We start from the raw sequence: 13,828 nt of genomic DNA, 5'->3' as shown, positions 1-13,828 counted from the left end.
GTGAAATGCAAAATAGGATAGGGGGTTCGATTTCCCCATTTTTGTGGATAAATGGCTTCATGTACTTGATTGTGGAAGGTTTCCTGTGTATGGCAGGGGGATGGAACTGGATGGTCTTTACGGTTTCTTTTGTCAGGAAAATTAATCCACGAACACCAGAGGTTTATGTCCAAAAAGGAGACAGAGGAGTCCTTTTTCTTTATTCAAATAAAGGGAGAGACCATGGGGCATTCCCCTGGGGTCTCTCAAATTTTTGGAGGGCACAGCCTCCTTTTTATCCTAATTCCTGGCCGCTTGTCCCTTCTCTCTTTCCCCATAGGCTGAGGTACTTGAGAGGTACAGGCTTCCCGGAACGCCTGACACCTGGGGTACCTTCCCCCCCCACCCCCAATGCATAATCCCTTCTTAACTTTTATGGAACTCATAGTGTTCTTTCAGTGCCTCTTTGATCTTCTACTGGAATCCATCCCATTGTTTCTGTCGTCTCTCACTGATAGCTACATCTTATCAACTGACCCACAGCTTGTTTGTAAAGACAAGCTCATCATTCCTCTCACTTCCAACCCTAATCATTCTATGATTTTGTGGCTTCCACTAAAGCTGAGGTCTTAATAGGAGGACAAAACCCTTTCTAGTATTTGAAGAAAACTGTTTATCTAGCTTTGGGTAGCTGGGCTGGTGTACCAAAAATCTGGTGCATCAGAGGTTTGAGAGGGGCCAATTCTGCCCATGGTCGTGTCAAGGGGCTTTCGGCAGCAGTTCCGGTTTGAAATGAAACTCTCCAAAACTCTCCCCACAGCGGGGTTGTGATTAGTGCTGGTTTGTTTAATTCAACGCCATCTGTCACTCGCAAGCCCTGGGATGAAGGCAGTGAAAAATGACCCCAGGCAGGCTGGAGGCACCTCTGCCGTGGCACTGGGAGCATGGCGAGGTGGCTGTGTGGGGCACATGGAGGAGGGATGTCCCACTGTGCCACAGGATGGCAGCTGCTGCCAAGGAATGAGCATCAGCCCCTGGCTGCAGCCAAGGAACCCAGGCCACAACCCCTGGGGAAACGTCTCTTAAGAAAGCCTGATGGAAAAACATCAAGGAAAGGGCTGATTCCTTTCTGACCAAGACAAAGTGAACACATCAGAGGGCTGTGTTCAACTTGGAGTCTGTAGATCAACACCTCCCTGCAGCTGGGGGTGCTCAGCTGCTTGGAAGGTGCAAAGGCAAAGTGAGATCACCACAAGAGCGGGGCAGGACTGAGCCCAGCAATCGCCTTTGCTGCAGCTCGGTGAGGGAAGGCTGGGAGAGGGTGCCTGGAGGGGAATTAACCTGGCCCAAGAGGTCAGGCCTGTGAAGTCAGAGGTAGCTGAATGAAGGATGCTTTTGTTATAAATGCAAAGGCAATTTCGGGTTATATAAAAGAGAAATTTATTATAAAACAATAATAAATTCGAACAATGAGGAAAAACCACAATAAATAAGCAGTGCAGCGCTGGGTGGACAGGGTCTATACACAAGGTATAGGTGCTCCCAAATCCACGCCTGAGAGTCCCTTGGCCTGGGTTTTTATAGGAAGTTTGTGTCCCGAGGCCAAATTCCAAGCAGGCACCCTTTGTTAAGAGGTTCTTGATTGTTCGAAGAATAAATTTCCTGGCACCGGAGAATAGGGTCAATAGACGCTGGGAAGAGGCTCCTCATATGTAAAGAGGTCCAGGATGTCTTTTTGATATCATTTTGGTCCGGGCCATTAAGGTGGAGTGGTGAGACCCATCCTGGAGCCGATGGCTATCTCGGCTGGCTCCTCTTCCTTTGTCTAGTTTCTCCATTTCTCCAGCACAGGTGGGCAGGGCGGAGATGCTCGGGCTCGGTGATATCTCGTCCGGGCCCGTTCCTTTGTTTGTTCGATGGCCCGTGTCCTGCCCATTCTTTCTGGGCTGATGTGCCTGCTTGCGATTGTTATCTGGGTGCTTGGCTGCAATCTGTTGCCTCTCGGAGGATCCCGACCAGATCCGGAGAAGGACTTATTCCCATTATATGTTATACTTTTTATGACATCGCAATCACATATATATTTTATTATACCCTTTACGAATTTTTACTCATAGATTAATTTATTACACTTTTCACAGGATCCCAGGGAGGTTTGAGTTGGAGGGGACCTCAAAGCCCATCCAGTGCCACCCCTGTCATGGCATGGACACCTTCCTCTGGCCCAGCTGCTCTCAGCCCCAATGTCCAGCCTAACCTCGGGCACTGCCAGGGATCCAGGGGCAGCCCCAGCTGCTCTGGGCTGCCCTGGACTGCCCGTGTCAGCCCTCCCGGGAGCAGCTTCTGCCCAAGATCCCGTCCGCTCCCCTCAGCTGTAACCCCTCAGAACGGCCAGGCCTCGCGCCCGGCGCCCGCAGCGCGCATGCGTGGGAAGCGGGGCGGCCGAGCGGGGTCACGGGGGGCGCCGCGATTGGTCCGCGGCAGTGACGGACAGGGACTGGGCGGGGCGATGGAGCGGTGAGCGTCGTGATTGGTCCGCGGCCGTGACGCGCGCGCGGCGGGGCGGAAGTGGTGGCTCCGACCATGGTACGGAATCGGGATCGGGACGTGGGACATAGGACCGGGATCGGGAGCGGGCCTTGGACATGGGACATAGGACCGGGATCGGGACTGGGGCCGGAGCAGAGCCCTGGATTACAGGCTCGGGACCGGGAGCCGGTGGGAGACCCGCAGGCCCCGGGCGAGCTGCGGGCGCACAGGAGCCTTGTGCCGGCCAGGCCCGTCCGCAGCGGGCCCGCCGGGCTGCACGGGCGGTGCCCGCGGGCTTTGACACTCCCTGAGCTGGCGGCGGCTCTCCCAGCAGTTCCGGCAGCCGCAGCCCGGCAGTGACTCTCGGAAGGCTCGGGAGGACAGTGCTGCCGCAGCCGGACTGCTAGCGGCAAGGAGAAGTGTCGGAGGCTGTGTGTTAAAGCCGGGTGCTCCTCGCCCCCCTGGGGCGCTCTGTGATCAGCTCAGGGGGTTTAGTCCAGCTGCAGCACCCCAACCTAATGATCATTTCTCACACCACAGTGTAGGCTTGTGTGTGGCTAAATCTTCACGTTCTTCCCAAATTAATTCTGATCCTGAGGTGCCTCTGCTTTTCTGGGCAATGAGCACTGTCTCAGGCTAAAGCTGAAAACGGTTTAATTTTTCTCCTGTAACCCTTTGCCTCTGCTCCTCACCTCAGGACAGCAGTGATGACATTGAAGATGTGTCTCTCTTTGATGCAGATGATGATGTATCTAGGAGATCCAAAAAGTCAAAAATAAGGTCAGTGGTGATGGAGGGAGTTTCTGGAATGTTTCTTCCTTGTGTTGGCTTCTGGGTAGTATTTGCAGACCACTGGGTTCATGTTATGATGCCGAGCCTTATCCTGTGCACTGCTGGGAAATCCCTTGCGAATGTGACTTGTCTACAGGAGCTGTGACTGTCCTGTCCTTTGTTCCAGGCACCCAGTGGCATCATTTTTCCACTTGTTCTTCCGAGTCAGTGCCATCGTTGTTTACCTGCTCTGTGAGCTCTTAACCAGCAGCTTCATTGCCTGCATGGTGACCATCATCCTCCTGCTGTCCTGTGACTTCTGGGCTGTAAAGGTGAGTTCCCCTTGTGCTTTTTGTTATCTTTGCCTTGATGTGTAAAAATAACTGACAGCAATATTTATGTCTCAAAAAAGTCATTTATTGGTGCCTCTCCCACCAAATGAAATCCCAAAACACCCTCAGGTACTGTGGTGGATTGCAGATTGTTGTGAAATAAACTCTGACATCTCTGGGTACTTGGTTCCTTTTGGAAGTCAAGTGGAGAACATTTATTAGACTCCATTTTGAGGAGCACAGGCTTTGTTATCAGCTCAGAATCACCACAAGTCTGCCCCTTGAGCTAGATCTCGGAGAAAATGGATTGTTGTGCATCTTGTTCTCTCATATGTGAGGCAGATGGGCACTGTGGAAAGCAGCAGCCCAGGCACTGAGCTTTGGCAGAAGGTTTCTTTAGCACAAGCCACAGAGTTCCTGGGTTCTCTTTCAGAACGTCACAGGGCGGCTCATGGTTGGCCTTCGCTGGTGGAACCAGGTGGATGATGATGGCAGAAGTCACTGGGTGTTTGAAGCCAGGAAGGTAAATGATTTTGTTCTGATCTTGTGCTGGTGTCTTCTTCATGAACCCCCTGATAACTGCTGGTTCTGCTTCTGAGGGGGTTCCACAAGGAACCTTTACTTGCAGCCACATATCTGTGACCTCGTGTTGTGTAGACTGCTGAGTGAGCTTTTTGATTGTTGAATCATTAAAAAATTCTCATTATGTATTTATCTGGCTTAATATAAGTAATTTGTGGTTTTTGGAGGTAGGAAACCACTCCTTTGGCTGTTCTAAGGTTTGTAACTGAACCATGCAAGAAATGTCATTTTTCCCAAACTTACCCTTCTAGCCCCAAGCATTCCAAGAGGTTTTGATGCTACAGCCTCCAGTGATTCAGAGAGAAAATTGAAAAGATTCCCTTAAATGGAAACACTTTCTGTTGCAGAGATGTCTTTGTGTGGTGTAGAAATTAGTCTTGGAGCACTCAGTGCTGGGGAGACCCCAGGGAGTGTGGGGATTCTGCCCTGGTTTAAGGAATTAGGATCTGTAGGTAGGAGCAGCCTGATCACTTCCATTTCCTTTCTGTTTCTAGGTATCAGCACAAGGGGGTAAAAGCTCCTCTGAAGCAGAGTCCCGGATTTTCTGGCTAGGCCTGATCACCTGCCCTATGATATGGGTGATCTTTGCCTTCAGTGCTCTCTTCTCTTTCAAAGTGAAGTGGTTGGTGAGTCCCCCTTGAGCCCCCCAGAGCACCTGGCCCTGGCTGAGCCGGGAGCTGCCAGCTGCTGATGGTTCCTCCCTGTCGCAGGCCGTGGTGGTGATGGGGGTGGTGCTGCAGGGAGCCAACCTCTACGGCTACATCAGGTGTAAAGTTGGCAGCAGGAAGAACCTGACCAGCATTGCAACCAGCTACCTGGGGAAGCAGTTCCTGCGGCAGGTGAGGTGGCCAGGGCTGCGGCGTCCCTGGGAGTAACGAGTGCCTACGGAAACCAGTTGTGTTTTGAGCTGTGCAGTGGGACCCTTCCCACACTGCTGCCTTGGGAAACTGAGCCCCATTAATTAAGGCACAGAGCACTGCCAATTGCTGCCATCCAGCCCCACGTGAAGCGCTGTGGCATTGGCTGGTGCCATTGAGAAATGCCATGGGAATTACTGGAACAGGACTGCTGTGGTGGAAATAACACTCCAGGTTTAAAGGGACTGCCACTGCCTTTTGTGTTCTCTCCCACTTCCACCCAGCTCTTCTCAGCAGCTCCTGTTCTCCCCCAGCTCTGGGTTTCCTGCTTCCAGGAAAGGGAACAAATGTTCCAGCAGGAACAACCATCCTAGTTCCACTCCACTGCTGCTGGACTGCTTTTTCTGGCTGTATTGATGACTCTTGAGGTGTTTTGGCTGCCACAGGTTCACAAATATTTACTCAAATTACTGCCGTTAGCGCAATCAGAAGCTCAGACACTAATGGACCTTTCTTGGCACTCTGTGCTGGGCCCATCCCCTTCTTGGTTTGCTCCTGAGTTCCTGTACCCTCGCAGGGGTTACCCAGACACCCAGGCCAGCCTCAGGCTCTTGCAGAAATGAATGTTTTGCCCCAAAATCCCAGCAGTGACTGACAGAGTTCTCCTGCCTTCTTTGATCTTGCCTCCTGCAGACCATGGCTACAGAGAACCAAGCAGCATCCTGAGTATGGTGGGAGCCTCCAGCCAGGCTGCATTCCCAGCAGTGACCAACAGAGAAGCTTGCTCTGACCAGTTTGGGAGCTGCACACAAGGTGTGAATCAAAAGAAGTAAATAAATTGTGCAAGACTGGAGGTTAATACTCCTGGCAACTTATATTCCATTTTCCACTAGCAGTTTGTGTTTAAGTCCTCTCTTTAGTTTGATTAACAAGAATTAATTTGCTTAAACTTTAAATTAAAAGATAGCCTGAGTGAGTTTCATACAGGTTAGACTACTGGATGAGTTAAGAGAAGATTGCTGGAGATTCTTCAGAAAAGCCATGTACAGGCTGAGCCCTGGGAACTCTCCTGCTCCTTCAGCACTTGGTGCCTAGGTACTTTCAGTTGTGCACAGCTTTTGGTCTTGGAGGTTGTTGCTGCTTCTGTTACAGTTTAGGGAGTGATTTTTTGGCCCTGCATCCTTCACTGTGACTGGAATGGTGCTGAGTGGTTGCAGTGAGGGGTGTCTGAAGGAAATGGAGCTGTTGGGAAGATCTCTGAAGTCTCATGGCAGCTGCAGAAGGTGACCTGTGAGCAGGCCCTGGTTTTCTGAAGCATTCACAGAGCTGGGGAACGTCCCAAACCTTGGATCTGTGGCAATCCCTGCAGGCCCACAGAGAGAGTGGCAAGGGTAGAACCAGTTACCAGGGAAGGCTGCACCCCCGTTCCAGCCAGGGGCTGTGAGAGCCCCCTTGTCTGCCCGGCCTGTCCCTGCAGCCATGGGGTGTCCTGGTGGGGCCCTGGGGCCGTTCCTGGGACGAGCAGCACTTCCCAGGCATGCTGGGGCTGGCAGGCTGTTGCCCTCCTGCAGCCCATGCTGTGCTGTCCCCCGGGTGAGCTGGGGGAGGCCCTCTGTGGGGTGGTGGCTGGCAGTGCTCTGTGTTCTGGGCTCTGCTCTGCACAGGGGTCAGTTCCTTCTCGGGGCTTCTGGCCCTGGAGCTTGTGCTTCCACAGCAGCAGGTACTGGGTGTTCTGGCTGAGGAGTTGTAAATGCAGAATGTGGTTTCTGTTTGACTCCTGGGTGCTGTGAATTGTGGGGTTGGATTAACCGGGTTCCTCTCCCCGTACTGCTCTGCAGTACTGGCAGCTGTACATTTGTTTAGCTCTTTGGATCGATACCTTCCTTTTGTAAATACATATTTGTAAAATCTTGAAATTAAAATACTGCTTTGTTTAACCAGCCCTGGCATCCCTTCTGTGGTTCATGGGTCAGCTTCATTTCTGCCCAGTGTCCCTGTTGGTCACCTTTAGCAGGAGTTTATTGTCCATTTAAACAGCGCTGTCCCTCCAGCTCTGACACAGCTGCTGTCACCCAGGGCTCTGCAGAGTTTTCCCTGAGCACACACTGCGCAAGCTGCTGGAGCTGTCACCATGCAGAGCTGACGTTGTCTCTCCAAGGCCCATCTCCTTTTGGGGGCACTCTGAGGTGCCCCCTGCCCAGACCCTGCTCAGTGCCCACACCAGAGGAACTTCAGTCCCCATTTATGTGGAATGGATCAGTTATTTCTGGAATGTCAAGAGGCCAAATTCAGTCAAAGGCCAAAGCAAAGACCCTTCAGCAGCCCCCTGGGGAGGGGCGGACGTTGGTTGTTTCTGATACTTAATTCTAAGATCCAGAGAAACACTGAATTTCATATAACATGAAATTCATGAGCATGTTTTCATGGTGATACATTAAAACCACTGTTAAAATTAGATAGAAAAAGCTAAAAGTGTGTGTAGATTAGAGAGTTTTCTTAAATCACTGGGTGAAAGAGTTAGAGCAGAAGACAAGATGGAGGATTTAGGCTGTTGTCTCTTGTCCTTCTTTCTTCTTCATGGTCTTCTTCTAGAGGTTTTTGGGTAATAGTAAGTGATTGGTTAGAAAATGCCACAGTGCAGCACACAGGTGAAGGTCATTAAGAAAAATAATATACGTGTCTATTGTTAATTGGATAAAAATATGTGTAAAGATAAAAGAGCGCCGTTGTTCAGGGACATTTTGTGATATCAGACACAAAGTGTGCCACAAGGCTTTGTTGTACCATCAGAAGAAAGAAATGTACCAGATTGCAGTGATTTAAACTTGTGCAGCCAGTCTGGAGAGACCTGCCAAGTTTTGTAATGATCTTCTGTGATAGATTGGCATTTAAGAAAACAAAGAGAAACACCTAAGGAAGTTAAAACTGCTGGAGGCTGATGGGAGTTTGTCTCCTAGCCAACAGCTGGCCATTGCTAAGAATTGACAGCAGTTTTAAGCACTGAAAAGTGAGATCAAGCTGTGAACAGCACCTTAAGCCCTAAGGCTGGGAATTTCTTTGTCTCTTGGTTTGCTGGCTGTGAAAGGTAACTGAGCTCCAGCTGGCTTCCCGTCCCCGGCCCAGCCCATGCGGCCCGGGCAGGGGCTGGGCTGGGCCTGCCGCGGCTCCCGGCCGGGAGATGGGGCCTGCGGGGCTTGCCCCGGGCTCTGGCCGGGCCAGGCCGCTCCCTGGATCGGCTGCACTTTTTGCTGGGACTGAATTCACCACAGACTGCTGAGTAAAGAAAGAAAAAGCTCTTGAGCTGCGGCGGGCTGAGACAGTGACCACACTCTCCAGAGCAGCCATGAAGAATCTTCCATCGCAGACAGCTCCAGCCGCTGCTCCGGCAGAGATCACAGAACCATCTACAAAGCCTGGGCAAGATTTTAACCTTTTCATTACCCAGATGAGACTTGCAGATTAATCCTTTCACCCAGAGAGAGAAAAAGAAAGTAATCAACATGTAAAGAGACTTTATAAACTATTAGAGACAGTAAAGAAAAGAATTAAGCTTCAGAAGAGGTAGAGAATAAGGAGATGCTTTATAAGCTGAAATATTTTTCTGTTAAAGCTATAGAGATGGACAATAGTGTTCTGAAAAAACTCCTTTAATTCATGACAGAGTATATTGGGAGGAATGGGGTGTTCAAAGTGTGGATTTTGAGCAAAAGTGGAGTAATTGTGGTACAGTGAGGTGCTGGAACAGAGGGGGGAGAAGTAATAGTTGAAGATTTGGGGCTGTTGTAGAGGCAAAGAAAAAACTTCTGTTTCCAGGGAAGCTCACAGAGACAGATGAAGAGAACTTTTGCCTTTGAATAACTCATCCTTAAAAATGACACCCCTAGACTCATTGACCCATACACACCTCAGAGTGATGTGAAATGGGAGGAGTGAACTGATGACAGATTTTCAGGCAGCTGGCATCAGGAAAATAGAAAGCTATAACAGAAGTAGTTTTCTTGTGAGAAAGTCCATAGATTAGCAGAAGAAGACTTCTGTTCCTCTACAAAGGCTGATGAAAAGACTCTTGCAGGAATTGGGACTGTTTTAAACACCAAAATTCCAAAGTTTTTTGTCTCTATATTGTCATGTGAACAAGGGTAGTGGGAGATAAAGGGGTTTTCTGGAAGTTTATTCTGGTGTAGTTTTGTTAATAAACTTTATTCCTTTTAAGTTTTAAGCCTGTTTTGCTCTTGTTCTAATCCATATCTCACAGCAAGAAATAAGTTTTCTAGTAATTTTTTTAGTTACTGCTTTAAAACCATAACATTTATTTGGTACATTGGCTGGGAAAACGAAATTAGCAAATCTAAACCACTACACCTTCCAATAAACATGAGAAACAAGATTCTAATGAGCTCAGGAGTTTTCATCAAACCTAAAGAACTGATATAAGCAGGGCTCCCCACGAGGGAGCATTCCAAAAGAATTCAGTCCAAGGGAGCCTGAGAAATCCAGGAAGAGAAAGAAAAATACAGAAGAAATGTAGCAGAACCAGAAAAAGAGAAAAAATATTTTTTAGAGAAAAGTTACAGTGGGTCTTGCAGGGAGGAATGGGACTCCTTCCTGCCTGGCCCAGCAGCCCCTGGCACTGCTCCAGCCATGAGCTGCTGCTTCTAAAACGTGTTAAAAGCTTTGGACTTAATGTTTATTCACCTGCTGTCAAAGCTCTCCCCAGACTCATGGAAAACAGGGCTTTTCTGGAAGTTGCAGTTTATTTAACCAAGGACAGAGGCATTTCTTAGTAGGTGCCTTTAAATAGTGCCTTTTTTGGGTTATTTTTAGCTCTTGGCAAACATTCAGGCTTTTGGCTTCTGAAAAACTGGCAGATTATTGCATTTCTGTAATGGATCAGAACCAAATTTCTTATCTCTGCTGCAGTTGGGTGTGAGTCTGGTTTGATTCTCACTCACTATGTGCTGGGGTTTCCTGGGGAGCAGGAAGTGGGAGTTGCCTCAGAGCAGAGAAATTCTCTGAATGCCTTTTTTTCCACAAGCCCCAGGACTCCACACTGAGCCAACTTCTTGAGCATCAGCTGGGTAATGCTGGCCCCACCTCAGACCTCGGTGGGGCTGAACTTGGAGGGTTTACAGAGCAGAAATACTCCAGGAGCAACAAGAATGATAATAATAATATTAAAATACTCTTTGCTCTGAAATAACGAAATACAGCTGGGATGGTTGATGGCTGGGTTTGCCTCTCGTGCAGCCTGGGAAGGGAAGCATCCTGCTTTCCTAAGGGATATTGCAGCAGGACAAGGAGGAGAAAGGATTTAAAGCCCAGGAAGCTGCAGCTCCCCCGAGGTCATGTCAGGTACTGAATTAATTATTGCCCAGACAAATGAAATCCACTTCCAATAGCTGAGTTTCCTCCAATGGAAATAGTCCCTGTGATCCTGCCTCAAACTCCCCTTTCTGAGCCCGCTTTATGCTGCTGAGGGAAAATAATGGTGCCCCTCTGGCACCTGCAGCCTGGGAGAGCCTGTGAGCAGGAGCCAAAGGCTGTGTCTGCATCTCCTGACAGGTCTGGAGCTGGCTCAGGAATTACTGGCATGGAAACCCTCCCGTGGAAATGAATTCCATATGGAAAATGTGTGTTCCTGGGGAACCCCTCTGTGACCTTCTCCAGGGACAGAAACTCCCATGCTTTTGTTTTATACCCATCCTTTTTATGGATTTCCTCCCCTCAACTACTAATTTGTAAATTACCCAGTTAATGGCTGTTGGTGCCAGGTCAGCCCATCTCCCATTGCTGCACATTTCCTAAGAGAAAACAGCTTGAATATTTCCCTGAATATTTGCCAAAGCCACATTGAGATTCTACAGCTGATTCTTCTCTCTGTGAGCCCTGGTCTGTAGAAGTCCCAACAGTTTGCTACACATGGGAGTTGGACTTTCAGCTCTGTTGTTCCTCACATTCCTCCAAGAATCCTCAGAAGCCACGAGGATCACACTTGCCACGTCCCACCCATCCCACCGGGAAAAGCACCAGTCTGAGGATGTATTGCTCCCCGAGTTCAGCCCCAAGCCCTCCGGACTCCTCCTGGAAACCTCCTGGGCCTGTGGAGCCATTCCTCGGAGTTATCCCTCTCTGTGTCACCAGCCTCCTTCCATTTAGCTCATTCTGGGTGAGCTCTCTAGCATTTTCCTCTCCTTTTTTCTCAATCCCAAAGCGCTGTGTAAACAACTCCATAGCAATGCCTGGAGCCCTGAGCCATTCAGCTTTCCTGCCATGATCACGATCACGGCCACGGCCACGGCCACAGACACGCTCCCTGCTCCTGCTGCTGTGCTGATTCCAGAGCAGGGAGGCTCCTGTTCCTCACTGATTCCTCCTCAGGGCACCCCTTGGGTCAGCTTTGTCTCACAGTTTGTGTCACTCCTGCCTCTCAGGGGGATGTCCTGCCCCAGTGGGCTCTCCTGTGCTTGCCACCTGTCCCCTCTCTTCTAAGGTTTAAACTCACCTCAGTTTCTACCTGGATTATGTTTTGTTCTTGTTGGAGCCCTCCCTCATATCCAGACCCTGTTGTAGAAGGAATTTATATCACCCCTGGTGTTGGGAACTTTCACACCTCCTTCCCAGCACCTGAGAGCCCACTGGGGCTGCCACCAACCCAAACCCTGACCTAAAACCTCTTTATTATATACTTATATATAATATATATATATAATAGTAATATAAAAATTATCGTTTAGTATAAACTATTCTCTTGACTTCTGTGAGCCCTTGATTTCTCATGTTTAAAATTGTGGAGTTGTGCCCAAAAGTTTGGTTTAATTAGGACTGGGCTGGATGGGGATGGGGACAGTGACTTTGGTTGGATCCTGCTTCATCCCTGGCTCACAGAGCAGATCCGGCTGGGGCTGGATACAGGTTGGATTTCTGGGATGTGGAGCCTTCAGCAGGCACCCGCAGCCACATGTGGGGATCAGAGTGACCTCCCCGAGCTCTCGGCAGTTGCTGCACACGGGACACCCCCGATCCTCAGCACTGTGGGGAAAGCTCAGGATGTGGAGCAGCCCTGCGGGATTTCCTCGCTGTTTGCAGCACGATTGGCAGGGCGGCTGTGACCAGGCTGGGCAGCCTTTAGGGAACATCAAGCCAGCGAGACCCTGGACGAAACCTCCTCATTCCACTGCCGGGGCTGGCTGAGGGCAGCAGCAGCAACATCTGGAGCCGCACAGCTGGGCTGAGCCTGCCCTAGGTCCCTCCGGCCTCGGATCCTTCCTCTCGCACCCAGTCCCTCCCCAGAGCCGCACGGCAGCAGAGGGAGCCCTTACGCTTCAGTTTAAAGAGCACCTCGGCAGATAATAACTCAAAATCGGAGCAGAGAAAGCTTTCGGGACGGGCTGGAAACAGCTCCCGGGATCAGTCCCGTGCCGGGAGGAGCGCTGGGCCAGCTGGGCACTGCGGTGGGCAGGGTGCCACCTCCCCTGCTGCCACCCCCAGAGCCGGACACAGGGGAAAGCCACCAAGGCCAGCGCTGGGGCCGGCTGCGAGGGATGTACCGGGAACATGATTCACTGTCACAGGGTGGGAACAACCGCTCCCGCTGGAAAAAGGCACTAAAAAGTGAATTTGCTGCCAGCTCTGTGTGTGTGGGACCGGCTGCCTGGGCTGGCTCCTCAAACAGCCCTTGGGTCCGCCCCGATTTGGGGGAATAAATGTGATTTAATAAATGCTCCCTAGAAAAAAGATTCTGCCCAGGGCTTCAATTGGAAAAGTCCATTACAAATCAGAGTGCAAATGGTCAAAGGAAGATTTTTTATCTGCATCCAAGTCTGCAAGCAAATACAGGCATTTGCAGGAAGAGCTGTCATCCTGCAAGTATTTCTACAATAAAAGTTAAAGTCCAGGCAGAGAATGACAAATAGAAGCAGGTGGGAATGGTCTGATCCCTGGCTGATCTATGGACTGATCCCTGGGCTTATCCCTGGGCTGATCCTTGGGCTGATCCATGGACTGATCCCTGGGCTGATCCATGGGCTGATCCATGGACTGATCCCTGGCTGATCTATGGACTGATCCCTGGGCTGATCCATGGACTGATCCCTGGGCTGATCTATGGACTGATTCCTGGGCTGATCCACAGACTGATCCCTGGGCTGATCCATGGGCTGATCCATGGACTGATCCCTGGCTGATCTATGGACTGATCCCTGGGCTGATCCATGGACTGATCCATGGGCTGATCTATGGACTGATCCCTGGGCTTATCCCTGGGCTGATCCATGGACTGATCCCTGGCTAATCCACACAGAGCTTGAGGATACTGCAGCGTTTGGCTGTTGCTGCGTGGCTCCACCTTGCCCTGTGCAATCTGGTTGTGGGAAGGCAGATTTCCCTGGAAATCCAGATTCCCCTGTTCTGGGATGGCCTTTGCCAGGCTGGCAGAGGACAGCGTGTGGCAGGGTCAGTGGGATTGCCCATGGATTTGGGTTTAAATCCATTATATGGATTCTTGAACTTCAGTGCCTGCCTAACTTAGGTTCAACATCACCCAAAGGTGTGGAAGCAGCAGGAGTCTTGCAATTCCCTTAGGGAATAACTCCCAGCTCTGCCTCCTGAGCATCCTCCTCTGGCCAAGAGCATCCACAGCCCCAGATGTGAACCCACAGCTCAGATCTCTCCTGCTCTAAATATGTACCAGGAGGAAATTCCAGCCCTGGCCCCTCTTGGCAAAGCTCTCAGCTCTGCTCTAGTGGTTTGAGCCGCAGGACCTCTGACTTCCAGCTGCAA

At 50.3% G+C, this 13,828-nt stretch overlaps 1 protein-coding gene across 1 annotated transcript; it reads left to right on the top strand.

The window, feature by feature from the left end:
* Nucleotides 1-2,445: 2,445 nt before the first annotated feature.
* Nucleotides 2,446-6,990, top strand: TVP23C (trans-golgi network vesicle protein 23 homolog C). The gene is made up of 7 exons (XM_086856832.1): nucleotides 2,446-2,565; nucleotides 3,206-3,288; nucleotides 3,467-3,611; nucleotides 4,045-4,134; nucleotides 4,688-4,819; nucleotides 4,904-5,032; nucleotides 5,744-6,990. Exons 1-7 carry the CDS (start codon nucleotides 2,563-2,565, stop codon nucleotides 5,774-5,776), a joined length of 615 nt encoding a protein of 204 aa, XP_086712958.1. The 5' UTR covers nucleotides 2,446-2,562; the 3' UTR covers nucleotides 5,777-6,990.
* Nucleotides 6,991-13,828: the final 6,838 nt, after the last annotated feature.

The sequence above is a fragment of the Cyanistes caeruleus genome, chromosome 19, assembly GCF_971803275.1.
Source record: "Cyanistes caeruleus chromosome 19, bCyaCae1.hap1.1, whole genome shotgun sequence".
Classification (NCBI taxonomy): domain Eukaryota; kingdom Metazoa; phylum Chordata; class Aves; order Passeriformes; family Paridae; genus Cyanistes; species Cyanistes caeruleus.
This window is presented reverse-complemented; position numbering and strand designations above follow the sequence as displayed.

Excerpts from the sequence above, each read along its gene's own strand:
- TVP23C (XM_086856832.1), top strand. Across the intron at positions 4,135-4,687 it reads GGGTGTTTGAAGCCAGGAAG|GTATCAGCACAAGGGGGTAA; the intron begins GTAAATGATTTT and ends TTCTGTTTCTAG. Across the intron at positions 5,033-5,743 it reads GGAAGCAGTTCCTGCGGCAG|ACCATGGCTACAGAGAACCA; the intron begins GTGAGGTGGCCA and ends TGCCTCCTGCAG.